At 42.2% G+C, this 16,365-nt stretch overlaps 1 protein-coding gene across 2 annotated transcripts in view; it reads left to right on the top strand.

The window, feature by feature from the left end:
• HERC6 (HECT and RLD domain containing E3 ubiquitin protein ligase family member 6) overlaps positions 1–16,365 on the top strand; it is a 69,008-nt gene that overhangs the window by 32,858 nt on the left and 19,785 nt on the right. Inside the window, exons 11-15 of one of the 2 annotated variants that reach the window (XM_059665675.1) lie at positions 1,104–1,197; positions 4,486–4,675; positions 7,515–7,669; positions 9,922–10,035; positions 10,397–10,504. In XM_059665675.1, the coding sequence (XP_059521658.1) occupies positions 1,104–1,197; positions 4,486–4,675; positions 7,515–7,669; positions 9,922–10,035; positions 10,397–10,504 (661 nt within the window). The remainder of the gene's footprint in view (positions 1–1,103; positions 1,198–4,485; positions 4,676–7,514; positions 7,670–9,921; positions 10,036–10,396; positions 10,505–16,365) is intronic. The other variant, XM_059665681.1, reaches the window with a different exon arrangement.

The raw sequence follows: 16,365 nt of genomic DNA, 5'->3' as shown, positions 1-16,365 counted from the left end.
TCTTTTGCAGCAAGGATTCAGAATCTGGAGAAGGGGTCATGCACAAATGGATATACTAGACAAGAAATATATATTTGGAAGGCACTGGAGGAACCAGCTGCAGGCCTTTCTCTAGTGGAATGGCTCTCTGAATCTCTGGACCCATAGCTTTTTATTTACTAGAATATACATTTGCCCTTTAGCAAAGCGAACAGACATCAATGGTAAGGTTTGGTAAACAAAGAATTATCAGGTTAGGGGATTGCCTTCAGCCATTCAGCCAGCAGCAGGGTAATACAATGCTGATTCTCAGCCCTTGTTGAATATCAAAGTCCATCAGCCTTCTGACAGACTTCTTGCATTTATATGTTAACTACTTGTTGTCATTTGCCTCCAGCAGGCTTTGTAGTGTTTCTGAGGGGGAAAGCCAGGTTGAAATTTATTAAGAATTGGCAGTTTAGTTTAAGGCAAGTTTTTCAGTGTGGAAAGGGGGCTTGGTTATGTTGGGAAAAGATACAAGGATCTTGGATGGATGGAAGCTGCAGGGCAAGGATTTTGAGGCAAGAGGTTCAAAGAACTTGGCATAAACTATCTGTTGATGCTTTTCCATGGGAGAGTTCATGGGTCTTTTCAGGAAGTTCCTATAATGAATAATCAAGACATTTGCTTGGGCAGGTGTCTCTAGGAATAGTAAAATCATGCTAATGAAACAGTGGAATCCCAAAGTAATGTAGCCGTAGATGGTAAGGAATGTGTATGTGTTCATGTGTGTGGGGGTTGCGGGGTGGTGGAGGGATATGTATTTTCAGTTCTCTGTATGCTGGCTGGAGGCGGGTAAATGCTATCAGTTCTCAGACGCAGCATGTAAAATGTTGCTGTTACTGCAGCCCAAATTTGTAGCTACTCTAGAGATAGTAAATTGTTACCTACCCTCACTTTTAGGAGAACATAGATTTCACGTTTTGTTATGCCAAGGAAATGGATTATTTTGAAAGGAGGCAAGCTTTAAGAAAAAAAGTTTATACTTGATGTGTACTAAAATAAAACTAAATAAGGATATATGAAGCTTAGAAATGTTCCTTTCCATTTGTTTATGCGTGTTTTTGCATTTCTTGTATCCAAAGAGAATCCGGAAAAATGCATTCCATTGATGTGGACCTACAAATGGCAAAAGATACCTTTGAGAAGTTAACACAAAAGCAATGGATTTCTTTCATGGTAATGTTTACCGGTGAAAGTGGTGGATCCCCTTCCCCACTGGGTGCTGGGGGTCGGGTCCTTACATATCTCGAGAAAAAGAATTTTCTGAGACTCACGCAGGAGGATGAGTGATTTTTATTTGCATGAATTACATCCTTGGGTTTGCAAAGTCCCACTTCCCTTAATCCAGTCCTGAAAGATATGAACCTGGGGCTTTGGCAGAGCTAGAAGCAAAGCCAGAGTCCAAAGTTCCGTCTGATAATGAAGCTGGGTCTGGGACAGCGGTAGGCTTGCTGCATTCCATTAGTCCATTGTGTGTGGGGTCCACATGGCTGTGGGCCCTGTGGGCGAGGGCAAGGGAGCCGAGGGTGAGGCCCCTGCAACAAGAGTCCCATGAGCAAAAGAGAGACAAGAGCAACAACAGAGGGAACTCCTTTGTTTAAGTGGTTAAGTACCTCACATCTTCCTGCACTTGCAGTGGCCACACCTCCTCTGGCCAATGACCTGTTCCCAGGTATGACTGACAGACAAGTACCTTCCCTATCTCACCCAGACCTCACTGGTCATGTGTCTGTTCTTCCCCTGTCCAGTCCACCCCCCCAGTGGGGACAAACCAGTGGCTTCCTGGGGAGTGTTAAACCACAGCTTCCTGGCAAAGCTGTACAATGGCAAGTCGCTAACCTTTGATCTTCTCTTTGCTCCTTTCCAATTATTAATAACTGGGCTAAATTATAACGGTATCAGTAAAAGTCAATATTTACTTGAGAAAAAGAGCAATAGAATTTCCACAGCAGCGGTTCTCAGCCTGTGGGTCGCAACCCCTTTGGAGGTCGAACGACCTTTTCACAGGGGTTGCCTAAGACCATCGGACAACACATATATAATTACATATTGTTTTTGTGATTAATCACTATGCTTTAATTATATTCAATTTGTAACAATGAAATTGGGGGTCACCACAACCTGAGGAACTGTATTAAAGGGTCGCGGCATTAGGAAGGTTGAGACCCACTGCCTTACAGGAACAATTATGATTGCAGTTTTTGTTGGGAGTTGAGTGAGGGGAACCTGATAGAGAGAGGGGACAGTGTTCATTTTGTGGTTGTTGTATTTCAGATGCTGTATTAAGTGCCGGCTCTTACTTTCTCCTTGAACACTTAAACATACAGAAGATGACAATGCTTTAATTTTCTTTCTTTCTTAATTGATTATAATTTCATTTAAAACATATTTTTATTGATTTTTAGAGAGAGGAAGGGAGAGAGAGAAACATCAATCAGTCGCCTCCCACACATGCACCAAAAGGGGATCAAAGTCGCAACTTCAGGTATGTGCCCTGACCAGGAATGGAATCTGCCACTTTTGGTAAACAGTTGACGCTCCAACCGACCAACCAGGGTAACAATATTTTTATTTTCAATATGAGAAAAGCATTACTTGAGAAGTAAATAACCTCTATCATGTTTGGGAAGCAGGATAATCCTGGACTAAGAGACCGAAAAGGCTGGTCTCTATTTCTTGAGATGAATCTCAAATCTAGTTGAGGTCAATCTGCTACTAATTCATCCCTTATCCTGAGAAAACTAATTGTAAGAACACTGATGTAGTAATAATAATAATAATAGTAGTAGTAGTAGTAATAATAATAATATAGTACTTTACAGTTTATTGTTGCATATATCATCATACTTAACCCTTACGTCATGTAGAGGCAGACACTATAGTTAAGAGTATCTGAGATCTATTAGATAGTATAATAATGCTAGCTGTTGTCACAAACAACTTCTAAACTTCAGTGGCTTAATACAATGAAGATTTATTTTCCACATCATAGTTCCATGAGGATTGAAAATATGAGGCACCTGTAGAGGGAAATTTTTTTCCCCATCTATCCATCTTAGTTTCATTGGGTGAGACCCTACAAAATAGACTGAGAAAAGACAGGTTAATAGGTGAAAAACAAACCGAAGTTTATTCACGGGTGTATCCTTCATATATATACTCAGGGATCAGAAATTTGAAGGGGTGGTTAGAACTTGGGCTTATATAGCATCTTAGTAAAGTACAATCATCTTGTAGAGAAGTGACCAGACAAAGGAAAAGGACTTTGAGCTTCTAGAGGTGCCAAATTGTGGGAAGGCAACTATATGGGGAAATGAATGGTAGGAAAGGGCTAGTTAGTAAGATTTGTTTCTGTGGACTTTCTCAGTGCCAGCTCATCTCTGCTGTAAGGTGGTTATCCTCTTCCTGGTACAGGAAGTTGGGGATAAGAGGACACCTTCACAAAAGGAATTTATATTCAGTTTTCAGGTAAATAGAGGGGAAGCCAGAAAGCTTGTTCTAGTCTGTTTTTTCTTACTTGCCTTCAGCTCAAAATGATCCTCAAGCCTGGCCAGCATGGCTCAGTGGTTGAGTGTCGATCTATGAATCAGGAGGCCACAGTTCAATTCCCAGCCAGGGCACATGCCCAGGTTACGGGCTCGATCTCCAGTGGCGGGGTGTGCAGGACGCAGCCAATCAATGATTCTCTCTCATCATTGATGTTCCTATCTCTCACTCCCTCTCCCTTCCTCCCTGAAATGAATTAAATACACACACACACACACACACACATACACACACACACATTTAAAATGAACCTCATGCAAGAGTGGCATCTTTTGGGGTGGCATAGTCTGCTACCCTTCCAACCTCTGCATAGTTGAATTCAGGAGTGGCCCAGGCTCCTTCTTTCTGGGTTCTGGGGCCATGAAACCCCCCAGTAGATCTTCTGTGTTTGGTTGGCAGATTAAGAAAGAGTATGTAAGGTCACGTGAGAGGTTTCTGGGGGCCATGCCTCGAAGTGTCGTACATCACCTTCACTCATGTGGCATTAGCTAGAACTCGGTCACATGGCCCCACTAACTGCGGGGGCGGCTAGAAAATACCACCTTCCGGTGAGCCCAGGAGGAAGCTGCAACAGGACTGGAGAGGGGAACACATGGCATTTTCTCTGCCGAGGCAGATTTTAGCCCAGACAGGTCTGGGTATGGATCCCTGCTCTGTCACTTTCTACTTGAACCACCTCCACAAGTCCCTCAGCACCTACGTGCACATGATCCACTTTTATTTCCTTATGCACCCCAATATAAAATCGGAAGGATGGCTCGCACATACTACTTCAGGGGCATGTGGGATGCAAGGAATGATGAACAACAGGTTTCAGGAAAACTAAATGATGATTCTAGTTGCAAAGTGGAGGAATGAAACCCCTGGTCCCAAAACTTACCCCGGGCCTTTCTTTCTCGGATCCCGTTTCAACTGCAGATAACTACAGGTCTCAGGGATCATCTGCTCGGAGCTCTTCCGTGCCGTTCTCCACACCAAGAAGCGTTGTCAGTTTTCCTTCTGCTCCCTCAATGTCCTGTGATGCACGATCCTAGGAACTCGGGAAGTCTGGTGGTTCCCTTTGCACAGGCTGTTTGTAAAATGAGTGACCGATCTTTACGAGTCCTGAGTAAGTTTGATTCCTTTCATGTTATTTTATTTAAGCTGTCAATAGAGTCACTGTCTGAAGTAGAAGTTGTAGCAAATTTTGAATAGATTTCAAAATACACAAATACTTGAGTACATGATATGTGAATTATTGGAAAGATAAACCTAAAGCAATTCTAATCATTACTGTTATACCGTGCAAGGCATGTACAATTCTTAGAGTTGGACATGGCTTTGACATCAGAGTTTAGTGACTGTAGAGGATCCAGTCACGATGAATCCACTTTGAAACTTTTTGCTTGTGCTGTTTTAAAACTTTAGACATTTTAACCAGAGGGGATGAAAAAGAAATGTTAAGTTTTGTATTCTTGTTTATTTTATTCACTACAATAGGATGTCTTTTTACAATTTTAAGCAAGTGTTCAAGGTCCAAAACTTGAAAGGAACAAAGGATATATACAGTGAAATATAAGCCACCTAGTTCCCCTCTCAGAAAGCAATTACTGAATATAGTTTCCTGTGTAAACTTTGAAAGATATTACACATAAAAACATATAGAAATGCATTTTTTAGTGGCAGCATACCATTCGCATGCTTTGGCAACTTGCTTTTCCCCATTTAACAGTATATTATGGAGAGCATTCTGCTGTTGAATCAGTAGAACTGCCTTATTCTATGTAATGTCTGAATAGATTGTATTGGGAGGATATACTATGAATACTTGTCTCTAATTTTTGCTATCATAACAGTACTAACATGCATTTCTTTGTACATTTGTAAATGTACACAGTCAGGGAAAATTCCAGAAGGCAAAATTACTGGGTCTAATTGTACATGGATTTTAAATTTTGAGAGATTTTGCCAGATGACCTTCCACAGAAGTCTGGGCCACCAGGTAGCCCAACTTCAAGGGGCCGCCATCCACACTGTATCTAAGTAAAATGCACCCCTGGAGCTGGGCAAAGTAGCCGCCAGGACAGAGGATGTATGTTTACCCTTCACGACAAACATGACAGCAGCAGCCAATGAATTCATGTTTCTACAGTGTTATCAAACTTTTGGTCTTTCCCATTCTGAAAAAAATACTCTTTTAATTTAATTTTCTCATTAAGAATGAGGTTGTGCTGGTTTTCTTCTTTGTTTGTTTTAGTAATCCTCACCTGAGGATATTTTTCCATTGACTTTTAGACATAATGGAAGGGAGGGTGAGAGACGGAAAGAGAGAAACATCAATGTAATAGAGACACATCGATTGGTGGCCTCCCGCAAGCGCCCCAACTGGGACTGGCGATCGAGTCTGCAACAGAAATATGTGCCCTTGACCGGAACCAAACCCAGGACCCTTCAGTCCTCAGGCAGACGCTCTGTCCACTGAGCCAAACAGGCTAGGGCAGTGGTTCTCAACCTTCCTAATGCCGCGACCCTTTAATACAGTTCCTCATGTTGTGGTCACCCCCAACCATAAAATTATTTTCGTTGCTACTTCATAACTGTAATTTTGCTACTGTTATGAATCCTAATGTAAATATCTAATATGCAGGATGTATTTTCATTGTTACAAATTGAACATAATTAAAGCATAGTGATTCATCACAAAACAATATGTAATTATAGATATGTTTTTCAGTGGTCTTAGGCGACCCCTGTGAAAGGGTCGTTCGACCCCCAAAGGGGTCGCGACCCACAGGTTGAGAACCGCTGGGCTAGGGGCTCTTCTATCTCAGTTCATGTGTATATCATATCTGGGAACTAGCAGTTCTTCCCGCTTACCCATTTTTCTATCTGTTGTTAGTTTTCATTTAGGAGGTTTCAAACTATTATGGCAGCTAATCCTTTATCAACAATATGAGTTACAAATTTTTTCTTTAGGTTATTAAAATTGTTTTTACTTTGTGGTCTTTTTGCCATGCATGATTATTTTTAACATGTTTATGAAGCCTAATATATTAGCATTTTCCTTTATGGTTTCTTAGTTTGGATCAGACTTCAAATAGACTATCTCACTCAGAAACAAAGAAACAAAAACATTCCCATGCTCCAAATATAGTTTTTATTGTTTCATTTTTATGTTTAAACCTTTGATCCATATGGAGTTTGTCTTGATTAAATTCTTTTCTGGATCAGTTTCCACTTGTCCCCAGACATTTATTGAATGATCTGTTTCATTGCCATTAATATGCAATGCCACCTTTATCATATCTAACCTCTCATGTGCAGCTGGATCCATTTAGGGAACTGTGCTACATTGATCTGCTTTTCATGCATTTGGGTCATACTGTTTTAATGGCATTAGCTTGATAATATATTGTAATGTTTGATAGGTTTATTTTCTGAGAATTGTCCTGTAAAGGTACAATAATCTAGACTGTAACCTCAGTAATATTAAAATACTGCTATTGATATAATTTTATATAAAAATATATCCATATATACCAGGTGTGTATGAAGTCTGAAGACATAGATATTATTTTTTACAGATTGAAAATATCCTTGATGACATTGTATGTGTATGTGTATTCACCTATGTATGTTCTCAGACTTTATAAATAACCTATAGAACTTTCAGTTTGATAATCATGAAATCAATCAAGTAATCAAGCATAAATATGAACTATCAACACATTTCTTTAGAATCCCGAATTTGAGCTTTTAATTCCAATGATACTTAATCAGGGAAAATATTTTTTCTGTAATAAATGTTGTCCAGGATGATATCCTTAGAAAACGTATTTTATGGGTTTTGTAATCAGAAATGGAAAATATCTATTTCTCACATTAAAGAACCCAGTAGAAACTGAGGGAGTATTTTTTAGGGGGGAAGAGGAGTATATATTTATCATGGCTGATTTTGCATCCCTCAGAGCAGTGTTGGGCATCTTTGCAAGAGTCTTCTCTCAACACACTAGTCCAGATGCTTAAATCAGCCATCATTGCTCAAATGATTTATTGGGTTGAAACACCTCAGAATAACTGCAATCTTAAAGCTCTTCTAGAAATGATGAAAGAAGTGTATAAGGTAAGTGTGCATCTAAAGGAATGTATGTACCATCTTACTAAATACGAATCTTGTAGTTCCCAGCCAACTGGAGTCTTGTTCTGTTATGTTTTTCACAACAGAAAGAGAATATTTTATTCAGCCTTAATAATTCAAAATTTTGCCTGTTTTGCTAACTGGATAGACTTTGGAGGAATATATTACATATTACATATAATAAATGAGATACACAAACACTACTCAAATATGAGAGTGGTTTAGCATTTTCATTAGCGTGCACAGCATAATCTGGAAGTAACCAAGGTTAGGCTGCTAACAATCTTAATATTGTTAGGGGACAGGAGAGGAGCCAGAGCATTTTCAACAAAACAAGAGAATTCAGTTGATATCATTCCATTAAAAATTAGCTAAAATAAGATGCTTTTACAAATAAATTGCTAAATGGTAATCAGAGCAAAGTTCACCATAAAATATTAATCTCAATAGGAGAAAAACATTACATACAAGGGTTAATGCTTTTCAGAAGTACTATTATAGTACTATTTCTAAAGTAGTATATTTCTCTTTTTCTCCAGCTTTATTGAGATATAATTGACATATAACGTTGTGTAACTTTAAGGTGTGCAGTGTGTTGATTTGATACACGTTATATTTCACAAAATGATTAACACCATAGCTTTAGCTAACACCTCCATCACCTCATGTAGTAATTACTCTTTGTTTATTGTGGTGATAACACTTAAGATCTACTTGTAACTTTCAAGAATATAACACAGTGCAGTTGACTATAATCACCATGCTGTACATTAGATCCACAGAACTTACTCATTTTATAATTGGAAGATTGTACACTTGGACCAACATCTCCCCATTTCCCTCACCCCCAAGCCCCTGACAACCATCATTCTACTTTCTGTTTCTATTAGTTCAGCTTTTTTAGCTCCCACATATAAGTGAATTCATACCGCATTTGTCTTTCTCTGTCTGCCTTATTCCACTTAGCATAATGTCCTCAAGGTCCATCAATATTGTCCCAAATGTAAAAATGTTCTTCTTTCTCATGGCTAAATAATATTTCATTATATATGTGACATGATGAAAGAAGTGTATAAGATAGATGAATGAATATCACATATTCTTTATTCATTCATCCATCCATGGATGCTTAGGTTGTTTCTTTCTTAGCTACCATAAACAAGAGCAATAAACATGGGGGTGCAAATAGTTTTTGAGAGAGTGATTAAATTTCCCTTGGATATATACCCGGAAGTGGGATTACTGGATCATATGGTAGTTCTGTTTTCCATTTTTTGAGAAACGTCCATGCTGTTTCCATAGTGGCTGCACCCATTTACATTCCCACCAACAGAGCCCAAGAGTTCCCTTTTCTTCACATCTTCACCAACACTTGTTATCTCTTGTCATTTTGATGGTAGCCATCCTAACAGGTGTGAAGCGATATCACCTTGTGGTTTGATTTCAATAGAAATATCTATTCAGTTCCTCTGCTCATTTTATTTTTTAAATATATTTTTATTGATTTCAGAGAGGAAGGGAGAGGGAGAGATAGAAACATCAATGATAAAAGAGAATCATTGATTGCTGCCTCCTGCACGCCCCCTACTGGGGATCGAGCCCACAACTAGAGTATGTGTCCTTGTCTGGAATTGAACCCAAGTGCCTTCAGTCCGCAGGCCGATGCTCTGTCCACTGAGCCAAACCGGTCAGGGCAAAGGGCTGAATTTTTATGGTGCAAATTTTATTCTCAAGATCTGGGAACTGTTTCCAGAAAACCTGTGCCCCAAGAATTTCTGTACTATCTCCACTGCCAATTGGAGAAATTAGAGATTTAAAACATGGAAGTTTTATAGAGTTCTACTTCATCATTAATAAATGCTTTGGGCCGAACCGGTTTGGCTCAGTGGATAGAGCGTCAGCCTGCGGACTCAAGGGTCCCAGGTTCGATTCCGGTCAAGGGCATGTACCTTGGTTGCGGGCACATCCCCAGTGGGGGGCGTGCAGGAGGCAGCTGATCGATGTTTCTCTCTCATCGATGTTTCTAACTCTCTATCCCTCTCCCTTCTTCTCTGTAAAAAATCAATAAAATATATTTAAAAAAAAATGAAAATAAAAATAAAATAAATGCTTTGGGTTTATAGAGCTCTATTCTGATTACCTATGTAATAGCACTCACTCCCTCTTTCTCATATATGAGAGAAGATTACGTCATCTGTTAATAGAAAATGATGTTCACAGGTCATATTCTCTTTAAGGTAAACAAAGCTACTTGTCAACTACCAAAGAACACTTTCATCATAAATGAACTCTCCACTATGTTGAACTTTATTGAAGAAAGAAGAAGAATGTCCTATAGAGATGACAACCTGGTAAGAGTAACATTTTCACTTCTGAGTGAAAATACCAAGAGGGCTCTAAATATTTCCGTACTTTAAAGGGGGACACATTAATAGCTATGTAGGTATGTAGGTATCACGTTGACAAATCAACATTTGAAAATGTCCTTACTGGAATGCTGAATATGCTAAATTTGATGATCATTGAAAACTTAAACATCTTTCACTCACAAAACAAATGCATTTTCTTAGAAATTTCTCTCTAAGTAATTTGGATTCTTAAAAACAGGTTCTAGAAAAATAGAGAGGGAAATAATTTAAGGTGATGAAGTAAAGGAATGAGGTTTTTTTCTCTTCTTTTAATTATGAAAACTGTTACCTGTTTGTTTCTTAGATAACTACAGGAAACTTCAGTCCCATTATTTTCAGTGAATTTCCATTTATCTTTAATTTGTTATCCAAAATTAAATTATGGCAAGCTGATTCCATTATGAAAATACTGGTATGTATGCCTTACATTTTTATTATGAAAAAATTTCAAACATATACAAAATAGAAATAATGGTGTAATGAATCCCATCACAAAGTTTTAGCAGTCATCAACATTTTGCTACACTTTTACTTATTACTGTTGTTGTTTTTGTAGTTGTTAGTATTTTTGCTGAGTTATTTTGAAGCAAATCCCAGGCCCACTTTCTTTTCACCTCTCCATACTTCAGCACATTATTTCTGGTTGTTTCACTCTTATTTATGCTAACATTCATCAGTGGGTTCGGCTGTTGACCACATGATATTTCCATTGTCATGTTTCCCATTAACCTTTTATTTAATTACTAGAGGCCTGGTGCAAAAAATTTGTGCACTCGGTGGGGAGGGGGGTCCCTCAGCCCAGCCTGTGCCCTCTCGCAGTCTGGGACCCCTCAGGAGATAATGACCTGCTGGCTTAGGCCTGCTCCCGGGTGGCAGAGGGCAGGCCCAATCCCTAGGTGCAGCCCCTGGTCGGGCTCAGAGCAGGGCTGACTGGGGAGTTGGGGCGCTGCCCCTGTCATGCACAGAGCAGGGCGGATTGGGAGGTTGCGATGCCACCCTCAGTCACGCTCAGGGTAGGGCCAATTAGGGGGTTGGGGCACCGCCCCCTGTCACACTCAAGTTAGGGTCAATGGGGAGGTTGCGGCGCCACCCCCTGTCATGCACAGAGCAGGGTCGATTAGGGGGTTGGGGAGCTCCCCCCTGTCACGCACAGAGCAGGGCCCATCAGGGGGTTGGGGTGCCACACCCTGTCATGCTCAGGGCAGGGCCGATGGGGAGGTTATGGCTCTACCCCGTCACACACAGAGCAGGGCCCGTGGGGGGGGGGGTGGTTTGGGGCGCCGCACCCTGTCACACACACAGCCGCAGGGCAATCAAAGGGTTGGGGCGCCTTCCCCTGTCATGAACAGAGCAGGGCCGATAGGGAGGTTGTGGCCCCACCCCGTCACACACAGAGCTGCAGGTGATCAGGGGGTTTGGGCGCTGCCCCCTGTCACGCTGATCCCGGTGCCGGGAGGCCTCACGGCTCCGCTGATCCCGGTGCTGGGAGGCATATTGCCCTTTTACTATATAGGATAGAGGCCTGGTGCACGTGTGGGGGCCGGCTGGTTTGCCCTGAAGGGTGTCCTGGATAAGGGTGGGGGTCCCCACTGGGGTGCCTGGCCAGCCTGGGTGGGGGGATGATGGCTGTTTGCAGCTGGTCACACACTCTTCAGGGTGGAGGTCCCCACTGCGGTGCCTGGCCAGTCTAGGTGAGGGGCTGAGGGCTGTTTTCAGGCTGGCGGGTGACGGAAGCTCCCAACCTCTCCTTTTTTTCTTTTTTTTTTTATTCTGGGCCAGCTTTAGCTCTGAGGCTCCAGCTCTTAGGTCTCCGCTACTGAAAGCAGGTATCTGGTTTGTTACGGTTCTATAATCGAAACAATGTATAACTCCAGCTCTGAGTTCCCGGCTCCCTGAAAGCAGGTTTCTGGGGTTTTGTTTAGCTTCTATATTTGTTACAATGTTTCTTAAACTGCAAGCTCAGAGGCCGGCAGCAGCAGGCGGGGAATGTTGGTTTCCTTTGTCACTGAAGCAAGCAAGCCTCATGTTAGTTTCAAGCTGCCTGGCTGCCAGCTGCCATCTTGGCTGGCAGTTAATTTGCATATCTCGCTGATTAGCCAATGGGAAGGGTAGCGGTCGTACGCTAATTACCATGTTTCTCTTTTATTAGATAGGACTAGTAGCCCTGCGCACGAATCCATTACTAGTACCTCACTGCCACTTGCCTCCGGTGGCTACCCACCCACCGCATATGGTAGCTCTCTTCTGCTCATAGCTCGCTGCTCCAGCCTCCTGTAGCTCTCCCCACTCTTAGCTTGCTGCCCAGCCCTCCTGTAGCTCTCTGCCACTTGTAGATCAGTCGTGACATTACAGCATCCCAGCCAATTTGCATAGTCCTCTATTATTATATTAGATTCCATCCATTGTTTTGGTTGAAGTTTGCAAAACAGCAACATTTCTAATATTATAATTTCTTCCAAAGTTAAAGAACTGCAAAGAACTTTTACTTTTTTATTTTTTCTGTAAAGAACTTTTCCTCATCAATCAGAGCTACTTGGCTCCCCTGAAAAATCATCGATATAGGAAGGTAGACTAATGGTTAATCCTTTTCCATGCATAGCAGTTGTACCAATTTATGTTACCACCAGCAATGCATGAAATGCCTCTTTTACACTATAATCAATACAGTGTTACCAAGCTCTGTGATATTTTCCAATTCTTTGGGTTAGCCATGATATTCCAATTTAATTTTTTAAAAATTATGTTTTTATTTGTTTCAGAGAGAGGAAGGGAGAGAGAGAGAGAGAGAGAGAAACATCAATGATGAGAGAGAATCATTGATTGGCTGCCCAATGCATGCCCCCCACTGGGGATCAAGCTTGCCACCCAGGCATGTGCCCTGACCAGGAATCAACCTCTTGGTTCACGGGTCAATGCTCAACCACTGAGCAACACCAGCCGGCTCATTTTAATGTTAATTTACGTTTCTCATCTATATATAGAAAAGCCTAAGCGACTGTTATGTCTGAACGACCAGAATGACTGGAATGACCGGTCAACCAGTCGCTATGACGCACACTGACCACCAAGCGGCAGAAGCTCAACACAGGAGCTGCCCCCTGGTGGTCAGTGTGTTCCCACAGCCAACCTCCCACAGTCCCTCCCCCTGTTGCTTACCCTCGCTGGCAAGCCCCAATAGGCCTGGCCCTGATCGGCCCGGCCCCGATTGGGACTCGGTGAGATGGCCACAATCGGCCTTGATCGCCAGCCAGACCTAGGGACCCCACCCATGCACAAATTCATGCACCAGGCCTCTAGTTATTATATAATGGCTGAGGCCTCACTTTCTTTAGCTAATATCCATTGTTTTCCTACTATGAGCAATACTGAAATGATCAAATAAATGCTCTTTTTCTCTCCTCTATCCAGTTTTAGTGACTATACTAAGTTCTTAGTTGTTACTCTTTGGATATTCGAGCCTTGGCTGGGTAGCTCAGTTGATTAGAGCATCATCTCAATAGTTCAAGATTGTGGGTTCGTTCCTAGTCATGGCATATACAAGGAGCAGTCAGTGAATGAATAAGTGGAACAACAAATCCATGTTTCTCTCTACCCCCCCACCCCCCATCCTATCTCTCTAAAATCAATAAATAATAATTTCTTTAAAAAGTCTTGGAGCTTCATTTGTAAGCTCCAACTGATATTATTTTGATTCCAGTGAATTTATTCTGTTTTCCATTTATTCTCTTCCTTCCACTCTTTTTCTGGTAGTCGTATTATTCCCACAAAACACTTACATGGTATTTTGTCTCTCTTGTCACCATCAGCCTTATACTCTCAGTTATACTCACCACATGCCCAGACATTATGCTAAAGATTTTCCAAACATTTTTTGATCATTGAAGTTTGTTTTCTAGGCCATTCCTCAGGAAAGGTTCGTATCTATTTTCTACGATGTTTATAGAAAGACTACAAGAGCCCTAGCCAGTTTGGCTCAGTGGATAGAGCGTTGGCCTGTGGACCAAAGACTCCCAGGTTCGATTCTGGTCAAGGGCATGTATCCTGGTTGCAGGCTCCTCCGCAGCCCGGGAGGCAACCAATTGATATGTTTCTCTCACATCAATGTTTCCCTCTGTCTTTCCTTCTCTCTTCTACTCTCCCTAAAAATCGATGGAAAAATATCCTCAGATGAGGATTAACAAAAGAAAAAAAGAAAGACTATAAGAGAAACTTTAAAGACTTACAGGAATCAGAAACATACCTATTACTTTTGCTAATAATTCAAAGGAGATGGGCCATCTAAGTGAAAAGTCTGGGGCATCACATGCACAAAAGGAGTCATTTCAGTAATAAAGTATTACCTTTTCATTCCCTACTAATCATAGAGCTAATATGGCATTTTCCAATAAGCCATGCCTGTAAATCCATAAACACCACATCTTATATAATAAAAGCCTAATATGCAAATTGACCAAATGGCTGAATGACTGGTCGGCGGGTGGTGGAGCCAGTGAGTGGGCGCTGCCAGGCCAGCCAAGTTGGGTGCCAGCAGGCAGAGGGAGGGGACAGTGATCGGAGGGACAGGGCTGGCCTCTCGCTGGCCAGCACTGTCCCCTGATCGCCCAGCCGGTCACCTCCCACAGAGGGAGGCCAGACTGCGGCTTTGGCCCGCTCCCCCTGAGGAGCGAGACTAAGCCATCAGTCAGACATCCCCCAAGGGCTCCCAGACTGAGGGCGCAGGCTGGGCTGAGGAACACCCCCCCCCCCCAAGTGCATGAATTTTCATGCACCGGGCCTGTAGTTTTTACAGTAATCAACCTAGAAGGACAAAGTACATCCTGCTAAAAGCATTCCATAGTTAAGGACTCTCCCTTTATGCCGGGGTCCAACCCCAGCAGGTCCAGGGGTCCCCAAAGGCATGGACGGAGTCGGCGAAGAAGGAATGACACGGAGACAGGGTTCAGTTGATCAGCAGCCTAGCCAGGATCTCTAGCCCGGATCTCCAGAGAGGTTCTGCTTCGGATCTCCAGCGAGGTTCTGTAGCCATGTTCCCTCGCTAGGTTCTCCAGCCAGGTTCTGTCCAGGCTCTCCAGTCAGGTTCAGTGTCCAGGTTCCAGTCAGGTTCTCCTGCCAATCTCTGTAGTCAGGTTCAGTCCAGGATCCCTTGCCATGTTCTCCCGCTAGGCTCTGTCTCTAGGCTCCGAGGCCAGTCCCTGTCCAGGATCCTCCGGCATGCTCTCGCCAGCGAAGTTCTTCTGTCTCTAGAGAACGTTCTGTGTAGGTTCTGTGCCTAGGCTCTGTCTCTCTTGGTCCTGTCTTCCAAGCCCTGTGTTCTCAGTTCTGTGTTCTGAGTTCTGTCTATTTCTGTCTTGTTACAACTGTATTTATACCAGTTGATTCAATCCTATCAATCTCTATTACAAAGGTTAGGGCGTTTCTTATCTCCATTCCAGGGAGAAAAGATTATGTAGTTTAAGCATGATTGTTCGTAGTTAAAGGGATTAATTACCCGCCTGGCACTTAGTTGAGGGGTTTTATTCCCTCCCTAACTTCAGGGGGAAATCCCTACCTGGGGATTCAACCTTTCTCGGAGAGGTGACTTTGGTTAAAACACAGCGCCAAGAAGGTGAGCAAACATATTAAGAACCATATGCCATATATGCCAGGTCCCTTGAAACAGCAAGGATGGACCGGCTCCCGGCAAATTCCCCCTTTTTTATTTTTTAAAAGCAAGCATTAAAAAGAAAAACCTCAAATGCTCTCTTATATCCATTTTAAGAGAAGGATTGGCGCTTTCCGCTATTACCTGAGTCCTGATCTATCACCCCAGGGAGAGCTCGCCAATCCTGCACTTTCCCAGGGTAGAAAGGCTGCAGTGGGGTTAAGGATAAGGCTCCTTGGGCCTACCTTCTCCCATGCCATTACATTTACCTTTCCTTCCTCAGAAAAGCATGGACATACTTCTTGTATAAAACGTTCTGTCTGACTGGGAGTAACCTTAATTCCTCTGCTAGCAAGCACATATGTTAAAAGATCAATACGGAGTCTTTTTTCTTTAGACTCAGTATGGCACATCTTCTTAATCTAAAGATCAATACAGAGTCTTCTTTCTTTGGACTCAGTATGGCACATCTTCTCAATCTAAGAATCAATACAGAGTCTTCTTTCTTTGGACTCAGTATGGCACATCTTCTCAATCTAAGTTCTGTACTATCCACCTTTTTACCCTACTTATCCTCTATAGGGGGGTCTGTAGCACCCTGGTGGAGTCCTATCCGTCCCGAGTGTGGGGGT

The sequence above is a fragment of the Myotis daubentonii genome, chromosome 1 (genome assembly GCF_963259705.1).
Source record: "Myotis daubentonii chromosome 1, mMyoDau2.1, whole genome shotgun sequence".
NCBI lineage: Eukaryota > Metazoa > Chordata > Mammalia > Chiroptera > Vespertilionidae > Myotis > Myotis daubentonii.
The sequence above is the reverse complement of the archived record's forward strand: the minus strand, read 5'-3'. Positions and strand labels throughout refer to the sequence as shown.